Below are 17,689 nucleotides of genomic sequence, written 5' to 3' on the forward strand. Positions count from 1 at the left end.
TTGAAAACCGATTTCGAGCCGGAAAAATCTCATTTTCTGCTCTAGGTGCGAAATATACTATTTTCGCCACACTGCACAGAAAGCAGCTGTTTTCCAGTCCCTACGTAGATCTGAAAGACATTGTTTGCAGACGACTCTCGTCTGACGTCAGAACAGGTTTCTTTCTGGCCTAGGCCGGAAAGAGTATCCTTTCTAGCCGCTAACTTGGAACTAAGAAAGGTGATCAAAAAACAGCTGATCAAAAAACTTTTCATTATTTGTGTTCATTATTCAATAATTAAAACATTTATAATAATATCATCTTATTGTCATTTGAAAGAATAAACAAGTATGAACTCAACCTCCCACATAATTGAACATCATCTTTTAGGTTATTTAGACAAATCAGAATAAAAAATAAAAATACTTGGACAATTTCCTGATATTCAGATTTGCTAGAGCTATCACCTTCCACTTCTGCTTTCGGAAGTGCTTAGTAAACAACGATTCTCATATATATATATATATATATATATATATATTATATATATATATATATAATATATATATATATATATATATATATATATATATATCGCCCTACGGCCTCGGACTTGAAAACCGATTTCGAGCCGGAAAAATCTCATTTTCTGCTCTAGGTGCGAAATATACTATTTTCGCCACACTGCACAGAAAGCAGCTGTTTTCCAGTCCCTACGTAGATCTGAAAGACATTGTTTGCAGACGACTCTCGTCTGACGTCAGAACAGGTTTCTTTCTGGCCTAGGCCGGAAAGAGTATCCTTTCTAGCCGCTAACTTGGAACTAAGAAAGGTGATCAAAAAACAGCTGATCAAAAAACTTTTCATTATTTGTGTTCATTATTCAATAATTAAAACATTTATAATAATATCATCTTATTGTCATTTGAAAGAATAAACAAGTATGAACTCAACCTCCCACATAATTGAACATCATCTTTTAGGTTATTTAGACAAATCAGAATAAAAAATAAAAATACTTGGACAATTTCCTGATATTCAGATTTGCTAGAGCTATCACCTTCCACTTCTGCTTTCGGAAGTGCTTAGTAAACAACGATTCTCATATATATATATATATATGTATATATATATATATATATATAATATATATATATATATATATATATATCGCCCTACGGCCTCGGACTTGAAAACCGATTTCGAGCCGGAAAAATATCTCATTTTCTGCTCTAGGTGCGAAATATACTATTACAGGAAAAATAGGCTGAATACAATTGATTACCCTGGAATAAAATGGGTTTAAACCACTCGCTCATATTTATCCATTTAAAGATTTTGAAAATTAGAACAGTGGATTTTCTTTAAATCTACAACAACAGCTTGTCTCAAAGCAAGCCTCTAAATAAAAACAGTCAATACACTATATTGTTAACACGTTGACTGCCATGTGTACCATTTATGTACCACAGTGAACTTTACCATCACGCCGTGTGTACCAAAAATGGTCCACACTACACATCATGTTTCAAAGCTGTGTGGTATAAAAATGGTACACGTTCCAATGCTTTTCTCCATATGAATCGATAGTCGAAGCCTCATAGAGTAACAAAATGCTCTTAGCCAGTGCCATTAGGTTTTTTTGTAATTATTATCGAATTTCAAAAAAAGTAACATTTTACGGGCTATTCTGGTTGAAATTGGAATATATTTATTCAAATATTTGTTTTTACTGTTTATATTGAACACTTATTTTATTTAAACTTGTGAATAATAATCTCAGATAAGCTATTATTTGGAAGGCAATGGTACAATCAGCCGTGTTGGTCAGTGATCATACTAACCTGTAAACAGTAACTGTATTTTGTTTATGTGTTGAGTGTTTACGATTGAAGTCACATGTTTGAATGAAGTTAAAGCCTACGTAAATAGAATAGTAATGTTATTTTTATTTTAGTAGTTTCATTTAGTTAAATGTAAAGTAGATTTTTCTGTGTAAATAGTAGTTTAGATAAAATGGATGACATAATAACGAACGAAGAATTGTATAGAATATTGAATGATAGTGAAGATGAAGATTTTAACATGGATTATGACAGTGACAATGATCCAGCTTATGAACCTGATCCTGATGTTGGTGCAATTAGTGATTCAGATCATGACATGGAAGATGAACAATTGATTGACACTGAGGATGATCCACCTGAAGATTTAGTAGCTGAAGTTGAACAAATCAACAGAGGACAAGAAAGGTATGTTTGGGGCCCTGTGGGTGATTCAAATATGCTTACTAACTTAGATTATAATCCAAACAATGAAGATGTGGGTGTAAATAGCGATATAATTGAGACAATGATAAACTGTAAACCAAAAGACTTTCTTGAATTATTTATGGTTTTTGTGGTAGATTTGAATGTAAAAGAAGCAGAATATAAAAGAATAAATTGAAAAATTGATAAAAAAATTATGTGGCGTCAACAGAAATGTCATGAAATATTGCTTGGCAGTCAACGTGTTAAAGACTCTAAAAAATGCTTAAATTATTCAATACATTTTTCATTCAACTTTCACTACTTCAGTCACTCAGCCAATTTTCTCTTTCACTCACAACCAAGAATAATTTTATTCAAATATACTTTATGTGAAGAGTAGCTGTACAAAACAGTAAATCTTGGTCTCGAATTTCCATCACACATTAACCAATCTTATTCTTCAATTGTGGTATTGGAATAGACAGTTCTATAATAGGGTCATTTGTGGGTACAACCCTATAATAGGGCCATTTGTGGGTACAGCCCTATAATAGGGCCATTTGTGGGTACAGCCCTATAATAGGGCCATTTGTGGGTACAGCCCTATAATAGGGCCATTTGTGGGTTCACCTATAGGTTATTGTACAAAATTTGAAATTTTCAGTTTGAAGAAGAGATATAGTTGTCGGTTTATCATTGAATACAGAAGTATTTCGAATAAAAGCAGCCAATAATATTTGATTAAATTCTTCTCTTTCAACAGAAATTGAATTGACTAGGCATCTTATTGATAATAGATTATTGCATAGGATAAGTAACTTCATAGTTTACTTTTCATCCTCTTTGATAAAGATGTAGCGTTTATTTGTTAACTTTGGGGTTCATTCACTTTATTCATATCGGTTCTTTGCCAAGCACAATTGGCAAATTCTTACACTCATCATGGTACTCCGTGAATAGTGGCAATTCAAATACTGTACAAGTGATGAATGACTTTCATATTAGAAACTATCCATCTCCAAGTACCGTATCTCAATTAGCTCGAATTAGCTGAATGGTTAGTGAATTTTACATTCTTAGATTGTAATTTCTTCGAATCCAATAAATCGAACATTTTTTTATGTTGAAATGTACAAGTCCCACGTTTTAATATTGAACCTATAGATTTGAGATCGTATACTTCAAACGCATATCATCCAAACTATACATGGATATTAATCATAAAACAGCTTTCCATGGTTATCATCTACCATTTATCCTTACCACTTTCCATCGCCCACAATAAATCAGTTTCTTACATTTTTGACAATATTTTTTGTTCCTTCAAAACCTCACTTGAATTCCAAAGATCTTGAGTGCGATATACCAAATTTTAAAGCTCAAAAAATGTTTGGGACTACAAGATGTATTGAGGCTGTCAGTTCTATGTGTCTACTATCATAATAAAAATATGCCTCACACTTTACAACACTTAATTGCCTCTCAAACTGCAGTCATCTCACACACACTAACACATTCACACCGAGTATTACTACTTGTTATCACCGTAATTGTTTGTATTGTTTCTCATTGTCTCGGACAATCTCGGGCATATTTACTAGTTGATATCACCGACAGCAGCAGGAGCAGCCTTCAGCCTAGAAGCGTGACTGGAAAAGTGTATACTACGGCTTGAGTCTCTTGAAGCCGACGCCGTCGTGTCCGAGCTTGAGTTCCTCGTAGAGCGAGGGAGGCACCTCGGTGGAGGCTGGCACGTGGAGGGGTTCGTGCTTCCATCCGGCTGGCTGCTGGTGTTGCGTCGAGGTGCCGTTCGCCATACTGCCGTTCCCGTTCGCCAGTGTGCTAACGTCACCTGGTTGACTGATCTGCAAAACCATTGTTCGTCGTTTAACAAAGTATGGTCCAAGTTCATTTATCAAATTTTGATAAATCAAAGTGAGATAATGATTTACTGTATTTATTGAAATGCCTAATATTTTATTTAATTCCAAATTTATGCTTCGATCAAAAATGGATTCTTCAGACTAAAGCAATAGAGAATAATAATTAATTCATTAGAAATTCATATCAGGAGCGAAGGACTGAGGAATCGGTGGCAATGACAGACAAATCTTTGCGAAACAGAACTGGACTCTGGACTGAACAAATAGAACTAATTAAAAACTATTGTTTCAATTTTGAAACGTCCTTCCATATGATTATCTAGGTAAGCAATCTCTTTTGTATAATAGGATAATAGGGAGGATTTTTATAATACAAAAAAATTATTTGTGCTTATATCAATGCATATCATGATAGAGAAAATATACTCGTAGCTTGAGCTATAGCATTATGCTATCTTTTCTCTATATTATGTAGTTGTAAAAAATGTGGTACCGTGATTCATAGTTATAGATCTATGACTTTCATTATTTAAGAATATATTGACTAATTTCTTTAGGTTTTTTATTGACAAATAAATCCAATGGCATACTTCAATAACATTTCTCATTTGGAAGTGAGTAATACACTGAGATATTGAACCATTCCTCTCTCGTCTATTAAAGTACCCACCGGTAGTCTTAGTTCAGGTGTAATCAAAGTTGGATGTTTTTTTACCTGCATATGATCCATGTTGACTTCTCTCAAGTAACTTGGATTTTCGAAGGCGACATTTCCGTTTGACTTGAGGCCGAGCAGATTCCTCGTCCTAATGAACCAGACGGCGGCCACCACTATGCCAGCTACCAGCACCAGCGCCAACAGGATGCCGACTGCCACTCCTATCTGAGAATGCTCGTCTCCTACAAAAACGTAATGGGAAAGATGAAAATAAAAAATTTCATCAATATTCTTGTTCTGGAATTAGCTTAATTTCTTATGATACTCATATCTTCAAAAATAGACCAAACATTATATAATTTAAGGAGACATCCATCACTCAGGCATACTGAAGTACCTAATAAACAAATTTATACTTGCTGATCTGTCATAGAATAATTATTTTTCCTTATTAACATATCATGCTATTTATTTCCTCTTTTCTCTCCTCTATTCATAAAATTGCTTTGAAATTGGCAAAAGAAGTACTGGGAATCTATGGAGCTTCCATGCAATGAATTTTACATTAAAAATGATGAAAAAATTTGTATAATGAATTAGATAGCACTTCATTGACATGGGCTACTTTTTAAAGTTTTTTTTAAAATAAAGGGTGCTATAAGATTTTATATTGTTTTATGAATTAGAAAAATATATTGAATGGAAGCGCATAAGATATTCGCAGTACGGTATCTACTTTATTCTTCATTTATTTCAATAGAGCTATTTATCATACACTAGCCGTCAGGCTCGCTTCGCTCGCCATATTCGCCTAGCCAGGGGGCTCCGCCCCCTGGACCCCCGACTGGATCGTCTAAGAATGAGATCAGCAGGCTCGCTTCGCTCGCCTGCATTTTTCATTTGAGCATTTTTATCATATGTTAGGACGATCCAGTCAGGGATCCAGACTAAACGTCTGGCTAAAGGGATATGGCGAGCGAAGCGAGCCGGACGGCTAGTAATATAATATTCCCAGGATTGAAGTGCCCAATCAATTTTTCCGCGATAAATGCATTTAAATCTTCAACTTGGTGCCAACCTAACAAAGTCAACTCAACTTAATGCCAACCTGACAAAATTTTTAATTTAGTTACCAGAACAACTGTTTCGAAGAGGTACTCTCTCTAGATTATAGTTCTATATTAACATATGGTATGGACATTTCAATTATAATTTTAAGATATTGGAATAAGAAGAATATACATGCTAGAAGACGAAATTTAAACCCATAAAAACTACCCTTAGAGTTAAAATATTGCCAAAAGATTTCTTAGTGCGCCTCTAAAGGTCCAACTGAACATACCTACCAAATCTGAACGTTTTTGGTCCGGTAGATTTTTAGTTCTGCGAGTGAGTGAGTCAGTCAGTCAGTCAGTCAGTGAGTGCCATTTCGATTTTATATATATATTGATAGACTTTTTATTAAAAAAAAAAGATTGAGAGCAACTGATTGAATTTTGACTTGCTACGGAATCATATGTTCGACCTGTTGAAACATGAAAGTTATTTTTGGATCGTTATCGCAGCAGCAGTCATCTCACACACACTAACACATCTTTTTTATAAAGGATTTAAAGCTTTTAAAAAGCACTCTTTTTATTATTTAATCTATTCTATTTGAAATTTCTGTGAATAGAGGCTATTCATTCATCAATTACCGTATATACTTAATGATATGAATTATTGGAAATGATTGGACCACTTTTGCACTGGTCCACGAGGTCTTAATTAATATTGATTTCTATAGTTATAGTTCTAATAGTTATTTCTCCCTTCTTTTTTGCAATTTTTTGCCTTGGAAATAATTTAAAATTTGTTAGGTCAGCCTATAGAGTAACATGTATCAACAAGCTTTATTTTTGCCTTACTTATTTAATTTTTGCTAAATAATTTTGTTTCTAATACAGTTGAGCATGCAAGTCGCCTTCTGTAATCATCGTACAGATTCTAATATTCTAATTTTTAATAGCATTTCAATTTTATTATTTACGATATATTTTTACTTCCTTGTATTCTTACTTATGTATTATTCTAATGTATTCTCATTGTAATTATTGTGTTATGGAAGCAATTTTTAGGAGAAATCCTGTCTGCTTCCATGTTTTCCTAAATAAATAAAATGAACTTCAGGCATAGAACAAAGTTGTTCCTTCCCCAAATTTTAACTGATGAAAATTTCTGCGTATAGATAAAGTTACAGTAGGAGAATGATAGATAATTTTTATTCTTCAATCACATAGAATTACTATGTCATTTGTTTATTCTCATTTAGACATGGTTATAGTTAAGGTGAATCACGTCATTATCAAGTGTAATTTGTATTGAGATGTCAATAGTGATGTTACCTAAGCTAGCAGAGGATGTGATGTACTTGTCGTCAGTGGTGAACTTGACGGGGTCGGTGAGGTGACTAGTGCCCATCGAGTTGCCGGCCTTCACCACACACTCGTACACGACGCCCTCCTTCAATCCGCTCACTATAAGACTAGTAACTTTGGTATCGTTCTTCTGCGGAATGGTGCGCACACCAGACTGTCTCCAGAAAACTCTGTCAAATCACAAAAATTAGTTTAAAGCACACAGTTAGACTTTTTAAAGTAATCTGAGCGATTTCAATAAACTCTGTTTCACTCTGTAACATATTAAATCTGGGTAGATAAAAAGCCCTAACAGAAATAGTAATAGGTCTAAAAATAAAGTAATTGGCTAATATCGCCAAGCAGATAATAACCAAGATTAGATAGCATCAGCTTGTTCTGGCTAAATGGTACAAGAACCTAAAAATGATTTGAAGGAAGTTTATTGCTCATAAATAGATTATTATATAAAATATTTGAAGATTGAGGTTATGTAGATGTATTCACGGATCGGTGACCTAGAGATCGATCAAACCGAAGAACGTAGAATCTGACCAAAACCCCTTGGCAGAGCTTTATTGCAATCGGATGGTGTGCAATGTGAAAAAACACCCGTCCACGTGGCTAATTATTAGGTAGCATGGAATTAATATTAATGTATAGAATATTAACTAGCATGCAAAGAGCATAAATAAAAAACCAAATAAAAATAATTTAATGTATTCAGGAAATAAGAGTTACCAGGCGCATGAATACCGAACAAAATTTGCATGCACCAATAGTAAAACGGCAGTTAATAGGCGGCAACTGTAGGCCAATTCAAAAATATTTATATATATTTATATAAATGTACTAGATTTTGTGTAAAAATTTGTGTAATCTATGTTATCGATATGGCTCGAATGCAAAGAAATTATTAATCATATAATCTAAGCAATATTTTGGCATTTTTTGTAAGATCTATTTGAATTTAATGGCGGAGGATTGGGATATTTAAATTTTATGCTAATTTGAAAGTCGGAAAGAGGATCTGTAAAACTTGAGAAAGAAGAACCAGCACTCGCCAGCCAAATGCCACCATAAGAGGACCCCAAATATTTTAGAGCGTAGTACCTTACTAATGATTTTGTAAAAGTTAAAGTAAATTATTAAATTTCTTAAAAGACTTCGTGATGCTATTGTGAAGCAGAAGTCATTTTTCATTTTTAATTAAATTTATAACCCCTTGGAGGAGACGATTCCGGCTACCATATTCCCGGACCACATGGAGTTGGATCGACATTGGCGGCTTACAAGAAGATTTTCGACACGTGAGTGATTAAATTTGAATTTAGTGATGGGCGCCCTAGTGCTTCGAATTAATCTGATGATCAAAGCTAGCTCGCCGAAAGGGTTATTATAAATTGAGAAATTAATAAGAGTAATACTTGCGCAAGTAAAAATTAGTATTAAAGGTATTTAATTGAAAGAAAAATATAGATCAATATTTTAGAAATTTCTATTTAATCAAAGAAGTACGAAATCTAGGCTGTCAAAACATATGCATATAATATTTAATTTTTTGCAATACAATTTGCGATAATTTATTATAGTTCTAATTCATTAGATGAATGGCTCTACCTATTCCGTCAGGTGCCGAATCTTGCTCCCTGAGATGAAAATATATATTCGATACAAATAAATCTACTAAATACTAGAGATTTTAATATATATATATATTGGATTATTAGTGGCTAATTTATCAAGCTGATCTTAGAGCACATATTTTTGATTGAATTATCCAAGTCGACAAGTATTAGCAAGTACATGTCGCAGCTACATGCAAAAGAATGCATATGATTTCAAGATAAAGGCACATGGTAATGATTCGTGCCATAAATCTAGAATATAAAGTTTAGCCTGTGATATTTTGCTGATATAAAATTATTGTTCTATTTTTATATTATATTTTTTATCGCTCTATATATATTTTTTGCCTCGATTGATCTTTGCATTATTTGTGTAATAATGTATGAAACTTTCATGGTGTGCAATTTATTTTTTATTCCTCAACACTATAGTATAAGTATCATTTATATATATATATTTATTATTTATTGAATTACAAGAGTTATTGGAGAAGCCCATATCTAGGCCTATCAAGATTTTTTAAGACTGAATACTATTAGAAAAACCACGACCTAATTATATTAAATCTCATGCTTTACCGACTGATGCCAAGCAGGAGGCTAATCGTTATTATAATATAAAGAATAACGTGACACAAAGACATGTCGCCCAACGTGATAGGCCACGGATACGGCATAAAGACATGTCGTACCAACGTGGGACTGATGATGAGAGCCAAGCTCATCGAATAATTATTTGAAATTAAGTCAATAACCATATTGAAAATTATAGATAACTTATACGAGTTGTGAGGAAAACTGGCGAAGGGAAATTTGTATTACTTTTTGGGGAATCAATAGCTTTAAATAAAGAGAAATTATATGTTTTAAAGAAAATTTTATATTATTAGTACTGTAAAAAATACATGTCTATAGAGAGAGATTATATTTTACAAGCCTAAACTGCTATTACTTTCTAGTCAAAAATATATTATGTGTTTAAGCCGGTTGGAAAATAAGTCGCAGCCTGTAAACTAGCCAAGAATAAATCAACAAAACATTGAGGGCGCTAGAGCATTATAAAAAACTTAAGTATAAATACCTTGTTGTAAGAGTATCCAAACACTTTACACATCACTGTTCACTGTAAGTCCCGGTTTGTGTCTCTTTTTTAAGCATTCTCGCTTATCATTCTTATCACTGTTTAATTAGCATTTATCATATTTGACATAATGAATCACACTCCCGCAAACTCTGAAGTTTCATATATGTACGGCGGTTGCACAGATCCCACTTTGTCGACTCCAAGCACATCAAACCCCACCACGGTAGATGCCAATACGCCACGAGAAAGGGAACCAGGAAGCGTCGGGTCGATAGTCTTCGATCCACCAGGTCTGCAACCTCTATCATCCACTCGAATCGACGCCGCTGACACACCATTGAATCAACGGATAGTAGAGATCAACTTTGAAGGGGGCGAGGAGCAGCCTGCAGAACCCGCATCGCCGGAGGCCGAGTCACACCTGAGTAAACAAAGTATATTTTCAATCACAGAATTAGATCCGCTTCAAAAGGTAATAATGGAACAAACTAGTAGCACTTTCAACATTATGTTACAAAAAACAATGGATAGTATGATGCAGGAGATTAAAAAAGAGATTGCTACAGTAAAAGAGGAAAATAAACAAACAGTGGAACAGGGTATGAAAGAGACCACAGGCGCTATAAAATCAGTAGAACAACGGTTGGATAATATTGAAACTAAAGTAGAGAGTCATAGGGAAGAGTTAAAAGCAATGATAACCCTACAAAAAGAAAGTCAGGATAAAGTTACGGCAGGATTATCGAAAGGTTGATACGGTTACATGTGAACTCAATGAAAGGATAGATAACCTAACTACACAAATCACTACATCTATTCAGGATATAACAAATAACATTAAGGCCGATTGCCACCAAGAAATCCACAAACAAATTACCGTTGCCAATCAAAACTTAACAACTACAGTTGACAAAAATATTAACAATATTAAAGAAATACAAAACAACAGATTAATATGTCCACAAAAATGAACCAACTGCAAGGTAGCATCAATCAAAACACTGAAACCTGTAAAGCTTTAAATGGAACTCTACTAATTCAAAAATCCACTCTGACTCAATTAAATCAAGAAATAAACGCAAATAAAATTACACATAATAGTCAATGGCAGATAACACAGGAAAAAATAATAGCATTGGAAAATCATATTCAACAACAACCTCAAGGAATTCAAACAGACAACCTCAACGTACATAGTATATTAGAAGGACTAGGAAAATTTGATAACACTGATCGCCATTTGCAACCTCAACCATTCATTGATCAGATAAAATTAGTACAAACTCTTGCACCTACCTCTTGGAATTTTTGGCGTCTCCGTTTGACTAATTTATTGATTGGCGAACCTCTGATGTTCTTTCGGAGTAGAGCCCATGAATTTACATCATTGGATGAGTTTGTCGCTGTCTTCCTGGAACAGTATTGGAGCAGAAGTAAACAGTTGGACGTGCTAGCGGACATCATATCATGCGATTTCAACCCTAACTTAGACGGTGCATGTACCACTTTCGTCACTGCCCTACAGTTTAAAAATTCTCAATTGAGCGAGCCCATTAATGAATCGGCATTAGCAAGTATTATTTTAAAGAAGCTACCGTATCAAGTTAGAATGGCACTCGCCACACAACCCATTACTGATTGTAAGCAGCTGATTAATCATTTATATGGCATACAGTCTGCAATGGCAATATCAAACCACCGCTCAGACCAGAGATACGCATCAAATCAGCATAATTCAAAATTTAATCCGCATAACAGCCAAAATTATGAACCGGTATCATATGATCGCTACCGATCTGCTCCTCAATTTGAACGCCGCTATGAGCACAGGCAAAATGGTAATTGGAATAATGAAAAATTTCAAAATCGTACAACCAACCACTATGCCCAGCAGAGCAATCGTAGGAATCACTATGATGGCCGTGATCGATTAAACTCACATAATAATCACACACAAAATAATTACGACAAAAATTACAAACCGCCACCTCATCAAATAAGTACAAACTACACATTAGAGCATGCGTCCAGGTCAAATCACCAAAAAACACAGAACCCAACACCCAACAACCCGCCACCAGATACACAGAAAGCTACAGCTAATAAACCAGGACTATATGATACCCCCGATATAACACCTACAAGCTCCAATGAAACAAACCAAGAAAAGCAGGATATTTCAACGTCATACACCACATTCAGAAGTGATTTACCGAAAACATTATTAGAAGAACCGAAAATATTAGAAAAACAGATGCCAATACAAGACAGCCTACCACTAAAAAACGCCGCCCACCATGCAATTAAAACCAGCCGCAAACATCAACCCATATTAAGTATTCTGTTTCCCACCGAAGAGCAACCCGCCACCAAAGAGTCACTACTAAATATAAGCAGTCACCAGGATCATGCACTAATTAAGGAGTTAGTGAATATAGAAAAGGTTAAAAATGTAACAGATCCGCGCACCGAACCTACAACCGCCTATCAAGGGACCACCACCATACTACCTGTTTTGAACACCACCACACCCGCGCATCATTTGACCCCACAGCAGACCAAGGACCCGGACCAGGAGGACGGCATCCAGGACAAAAGGAGCGACCACCGTAAGGCCCGGAGACGGAGGCGCCCGAGGACACCCGACCGGCATCAGTACCGAGAAGACGGACTACATGACGGAAAGAGGAGCATGCATCGTAAGGCCCGGAGGCGGAAGAAACGGAGGAACCGCGCGCGCCGATGGAGGCCGCATGCACGGTTCAAACGCCCGAAGAGGACACCGGACCGGCACCGAGGAAGACAGGAAGCCGACAACCTGCATCCGCGGCACATACGCTTCAAGAGAGATATTGAGCGATGTGACCGGAAGAATGGGCTAAGGAAACGGGATAAAAACGGATCAAATAAATGGGATAGAACCGAAGCTATTAGAAGGACTACTATCGATTCATGCGCGGACAATAAATTGGATTACTTGTGGGAGCTAATGAAGAATGGAAAGTGTCTAAGAAGAGTGAGAGAAATAAGGAATTATACTAATAAAATGGAAGTACCTGGCTATATGTTGAGTGATTATATTGTTAAGAAGTTGATAAATGTTTTGATATGGTGTGTAATGTTTGTAATAATGGCTGTGATATTAATAAAAGACTGTGTTGTAGATAGGATGGAAAATATTATATTGTTATTATTAAAAGAATCCAGTATTGATGAATGGAAAGTTAATATTATAAAAATAGTTATTGTTGTGAGCCTACTAATTTATAATGAACCGAGATCAAGAATATTAAATGATAATGAAAGGAAGGATGAGTTAAGAGTACAGATTGATTGGAAAAAGAATGGATTAAAGGGAATTATCATAAATGAAGCTTGGAATTATTTAAAGGAATACACCAGATACAAGGGCTTTAAATTCATGAAGGATAAGTTATCAATAGGACGGCCTCACAAATCAACAGCAGATAACCTCACCAGCCTACAACATCTACAAATAGAATGCAAGAAGATGCAAGTAAACCACGGGATTTCTACATGCAATATCGTCGAATTTAAAATAAATATGATAAGAAATCAAGGAAAACATTATTATCAAACCGATTACTAACCTTCCTTAATAAATCTAAGCTTGGTATAGGACCGCGTGGCAACAATCCAATGTTTTAATTCCTTCCAGCCGTTAGAAACCTGCAATAAGAAAAAGAATAATTTTTAAATGTGTAATTAAATTAGCTACATCCACTAAAAAAGGACACAAGCGGGGATAGTAAAATTAAAATTTGTTAATTACCTTTTTAAGAGAAAAAATTGAGCAGTTAGGTTAATAATTATGAAATTCGACAGCAAATTATGTAGAACCAGTGACCAGCTGGGCAAGGCCACCTGAATCAAATATGTAATGCCTGCAAACATATGATTATGAAAAAATACTGTACCCAAAAAGTTATTTATTATTGTTATTTATTATATTTATTAATGTCGGTATATTTATTTATATGTTTTATATTTATTACTTTTAATTATGCCACGTTTGTTACCGGAAAAGAGTTAAAGTGAATACAAGCTACCAAAAAACCAAAGAGCCATTAACAAAAGAAAAGTATTGTACCTGATGTATAGAAAATTATTTATATTAAGACCTAAGAAATACTCTAAGATATAAGCCCAGAATTTGTGAATCGAAATTATTGTCTAAAAGGAATCATTTGTGAGAATTATGAAATGTGTGTAGTTAGGTTGGTGGCCCTGCAAGCGGCGAATTTAAAAATTACTATGTTTTAAGTGGTGTCAGGAGGAGTACGTTTAGAAGTTTATATTTATGATATTTTATGTGTGTTGAGGAGGAGAATTTGTTATTGTATTTGATAAAGGTATAAAGGAGATGCAGCAAATATGTCTGCGAACTGTGATAGAAGTAGGAGAGTATAATTTATAAATAAAGTATAGTGTATATCGATGTATTGAAGGGTGGGTTTTCATTAAAAACATTGTGATTCTCAAATATTTTGAATTCAAACCCAGGGGCGCGTGTAACATATTAAATCTGGGTAGATAAAAAGCCCTAACAGAAATAGTAATAGGTCTAAAAATAAAGTAATTGGCTAATATCGCCAAGCAGATAATAACCAAGATTAGATAGCATCAGCTTGTTCTGGCTAAATGGTACAAGAACCTAAAAATGATTTGAAGGAAGTTTATTGCTCATAAATAGATTATTATATAAAATATTTGAAGATTGAGGTTATGTAGATGTATTCACGGATCGGTGACCTAGAGATCGATCAAACCGAAGAACGTAGAATCTGACCAAAACCCCTTGGCAGAGCTTTATTGCAATCGGATGGTGTGCAATGTGAAAAAACACCCGTCCACGTGGCTAATTATTAGGTAGCATGGAATTAATATTAATGTATAGAATATTAACTAGCATGCAAAGAGCATAAATAAAAAACCAAATAAAAATAATTTAATGTATTCAGGAAATAAGAGTTACCAGGCGCATGAATACCGAACAAATTTGCATGCACCAATAGTAAAACGGCAGTTAATAGGCGGCAACTGTAGGCCAATTCAAAAATATTTATATATATTATATAAATGTACTAGATTTTGTGTAAAAATTTGTGTAATCTATGTTATCGATATGGCTCGAATGCAAAGAAATTATTAATCATATAATCTAAGCAATATTTTGGCATTTTTTGTAAGATCTATTTGAATTTAATGGCGGAGGATTGGGATATTTAAATTTTATGCTAATTTGAAAGTCGGAAAGAGGATCTGTAAAACTTGAGAAAGAAGAACCAGCACTCGCCAGCCAAATGCCACCATAAGAGGACCCCAAATATTTTAGAGCGTAGTACCTTACTAATGATTTTGTAAAAGTTAAAGTAAATTATTAAATTTCTTAAAAGACTTCGTGATGCTATTGTGAAGCAGAAGTCATTTTTCATTTTTAATTAAATTTATAACCCCTTGGAGGAGACGATTCCGGCTACCATATTCCCGGACCACATGGAGTTGGATCGACATTGGCGGCTTACAAGAAGATTTTCGACACGTGAGTGATTAAATTTGAATTTAGTGATGGGCGCCCTAGTGCTTCGAATTAATCTGATGATCAAAGCTAGCTCGCCGAAAGGGTTATTATAAATTGAGAAATTAATAAGAGTAATACTTGCGCAAGTAAAAATTAGTATTAAAGGTATTTAATTGAAAGAAAAATATAGATCAATATTTTAGAAATTTCTATTTAATCAAAGAAGTACGAAATCTAGGCTGTCAAAACATATGCATATAATATTTAATTTTTTGCAATACAATTTGCGATAATTTATTATAGTTCTAATTCATTAGATGAATGGCTCTACCTATTCCGTCAGGTGCCGAATCTTGCTCCCTGAGATGAAAATATATATTCGATACAAATAAATCTACTAAATACTAGAGATTTTAATATATATATATATTTGGATTATTAGTGGCTAATTTATCAAGCTGATCTTAGAGCACATATTTTTGATTGAATTATCCAAGTCGACAAGTATTAGCAAGTACATGTCGCAGCTACATGCAAAAGAATGCATATGATTTCAAGATAAAGGCACATGGTAATGATTCGTGCCATAAATCTAGAATATAAAGTTTAGCCTGTGATATTTTGCTGATATAAAATTATTGTTCTATTTTTTATATTATATTTTTTATCGCTCTATATATATTTTTTGCCTCGATTGATCTTTGCATTATTTGTGTAATAAATGTATGAAACTTTCATGGTGTGCAATTTATTTTTTATTCCTCAACACTATAGTATAAGTATCATTTATATATATATTTATTATTTATTGAATTACAAGAGTTATTGGAGAAGCCCATATCTAGGCCTATCAAGATTTTTTAAGACTGAATACTATTAGAAAAACCACGACCTAATTATATTAAATCTCATGCTTTACCGACTGATGCCAAGCAGGAGGCTAATCGTTATTATAATATAAAGAATAACGTGACAACTCGCAAAGGCGAAACATGACAAAACAAACGTAGGTAATATTTTTCATAATTCAGTTTATTACTCTAGATAATAATTTTTTCATAAATTTGATTTATATTTTGTTTGTGAACTGTGTATTGAATGGAAATTAAATAAAAGGAAATTGATACTAAAATTACCAACTTAGATGATAAAAATATTATATTTATTAGTCAGTCAAAAAATTGTTAAGGAAAAACAATATTTTGGAGAACACTATATATATTTATTTTGTTATTGTTTGGATTGTAAGTTGGAGTATAACTCAAAAATGTAAAAGTGACATATCCTAGATTGGACTGTTGTATGAATAAAAAATTGGAACCGTATTGGGCTTCAGCCTGTGGTACTTTATTAGAAGTTGTATGATTCTGAATAAATGAACATTCTAAACAAAATAATAAATTTCATAATAAACATACAGTATTATGTACCTACTATTGGAATATGATTGCAATAAATTGAAATCAAAACGTATTATATTTCACACATGAAAAACGCTCATCTATTTTGCAATCAATGACGAAAAACACTGACATGAAAAATACCCATTTTATGAGAGTAGATAATTCTATATTATATAGTTGCTGATGGAACTTCTAAGGTGATCCATAATTTGAAAGAAAATGAAAAAGAACGCTGTCTTACCTGTACATTTCAACAGTATGTGGGTTCTTAACAGGTATATCCCAATGGATAATGACTGAATGTAGATCTCTATGCTCTACTCTGACATTTTGAGGAGGTCCAGGAAGTTTATCTGAAACAAATAAGGAGCTTTACTGTCTTGAAACTAACAGAAAGAAAACATTTTTAAACAGGTCAGGCACTGTGAAAGAATATGGTATTTACGTTGTGACCACTATTATTATTTATGACACGATAAACAACTTAACAAAAAATCAAATAATACTTAAGAAAATATACAATACATTTTATTGGAGTATTCACACACAGATTCTCATATTTATACATTAAATTCACATGATGAGAATAGCTGGTTTTGCTCGGATTCCTTGTAAATATGATACGTAAACACTGCTCCTAATATTTATTTTTCATATTTCTCAATACTATTTATGACTTGAAAAAATGTCTAGCATTAACATAATCCACCTACCTACACTCCTTGAGTGAGGAATATTTTCAATAATTTATTTTATGGGCAAATGATTATGAGGAATTATCGTTGAAAAGTAGGTAGCCTCATACCTTCTTGTAATATGATTACGGTAGATAATGAATGTGAATTTGAGCATTGTTTTGGGCA

The 17,689-nt window shown here is 33.8% G+C and overlaps 1 protein-coding gene across 1 annotated transcript in view; it reads right to left on the bottom strand.

Annotated features, from left to right (window-relative positions):
* Positions 1-2,544: 2,544 nt before the first annotated feature.
* Positions 2,545-17,689, bottom strand: part of LOC111044522 (Ig-like and fibronectin type-III domain-containing protein 2) — a 325,827-nt gene continuing 310,682 nt past the window's right edge. Inside the window, exons 25-28 of the mRNA XM_039423891.1 lie at positions 17,068-17,179; positions 7,158-7,360; positions 4,831-5,015; positions 2,545-4,097 (exon numbers count right to left, since the gene is read on the bottom strand). Coding sequence (XP_039279825.1) covers positions 3,897-4,097; positions 4,831-5,015; positions 7,158-7,360; positions 17,068-17,179 — 701 coding nt within the window. The 3' untranslated portion in view covers positions 2,545-3,896. The remainder of the gene's footprint in view (positions 4,098-4,830; positions 5,016-7,157; positions 7,361-17,067; positions 17,180-17,689) is intronic.

Source organism: Nilaparvata lugens, chromosome 1, assembly GCF_014356525.2.
Source record: "Nilaparvata lugens isolate BPH chromosome 1, ASM1435652v1, whole genome shotgun sequence".
In the NCBI taxonomy this organism is placed as follows: Eukaryota; Metazoa; Arthropoda; class Insecta; order Hemiptera; family Delphacidae; genus Nilaparvata; species Nilaparvata lugens.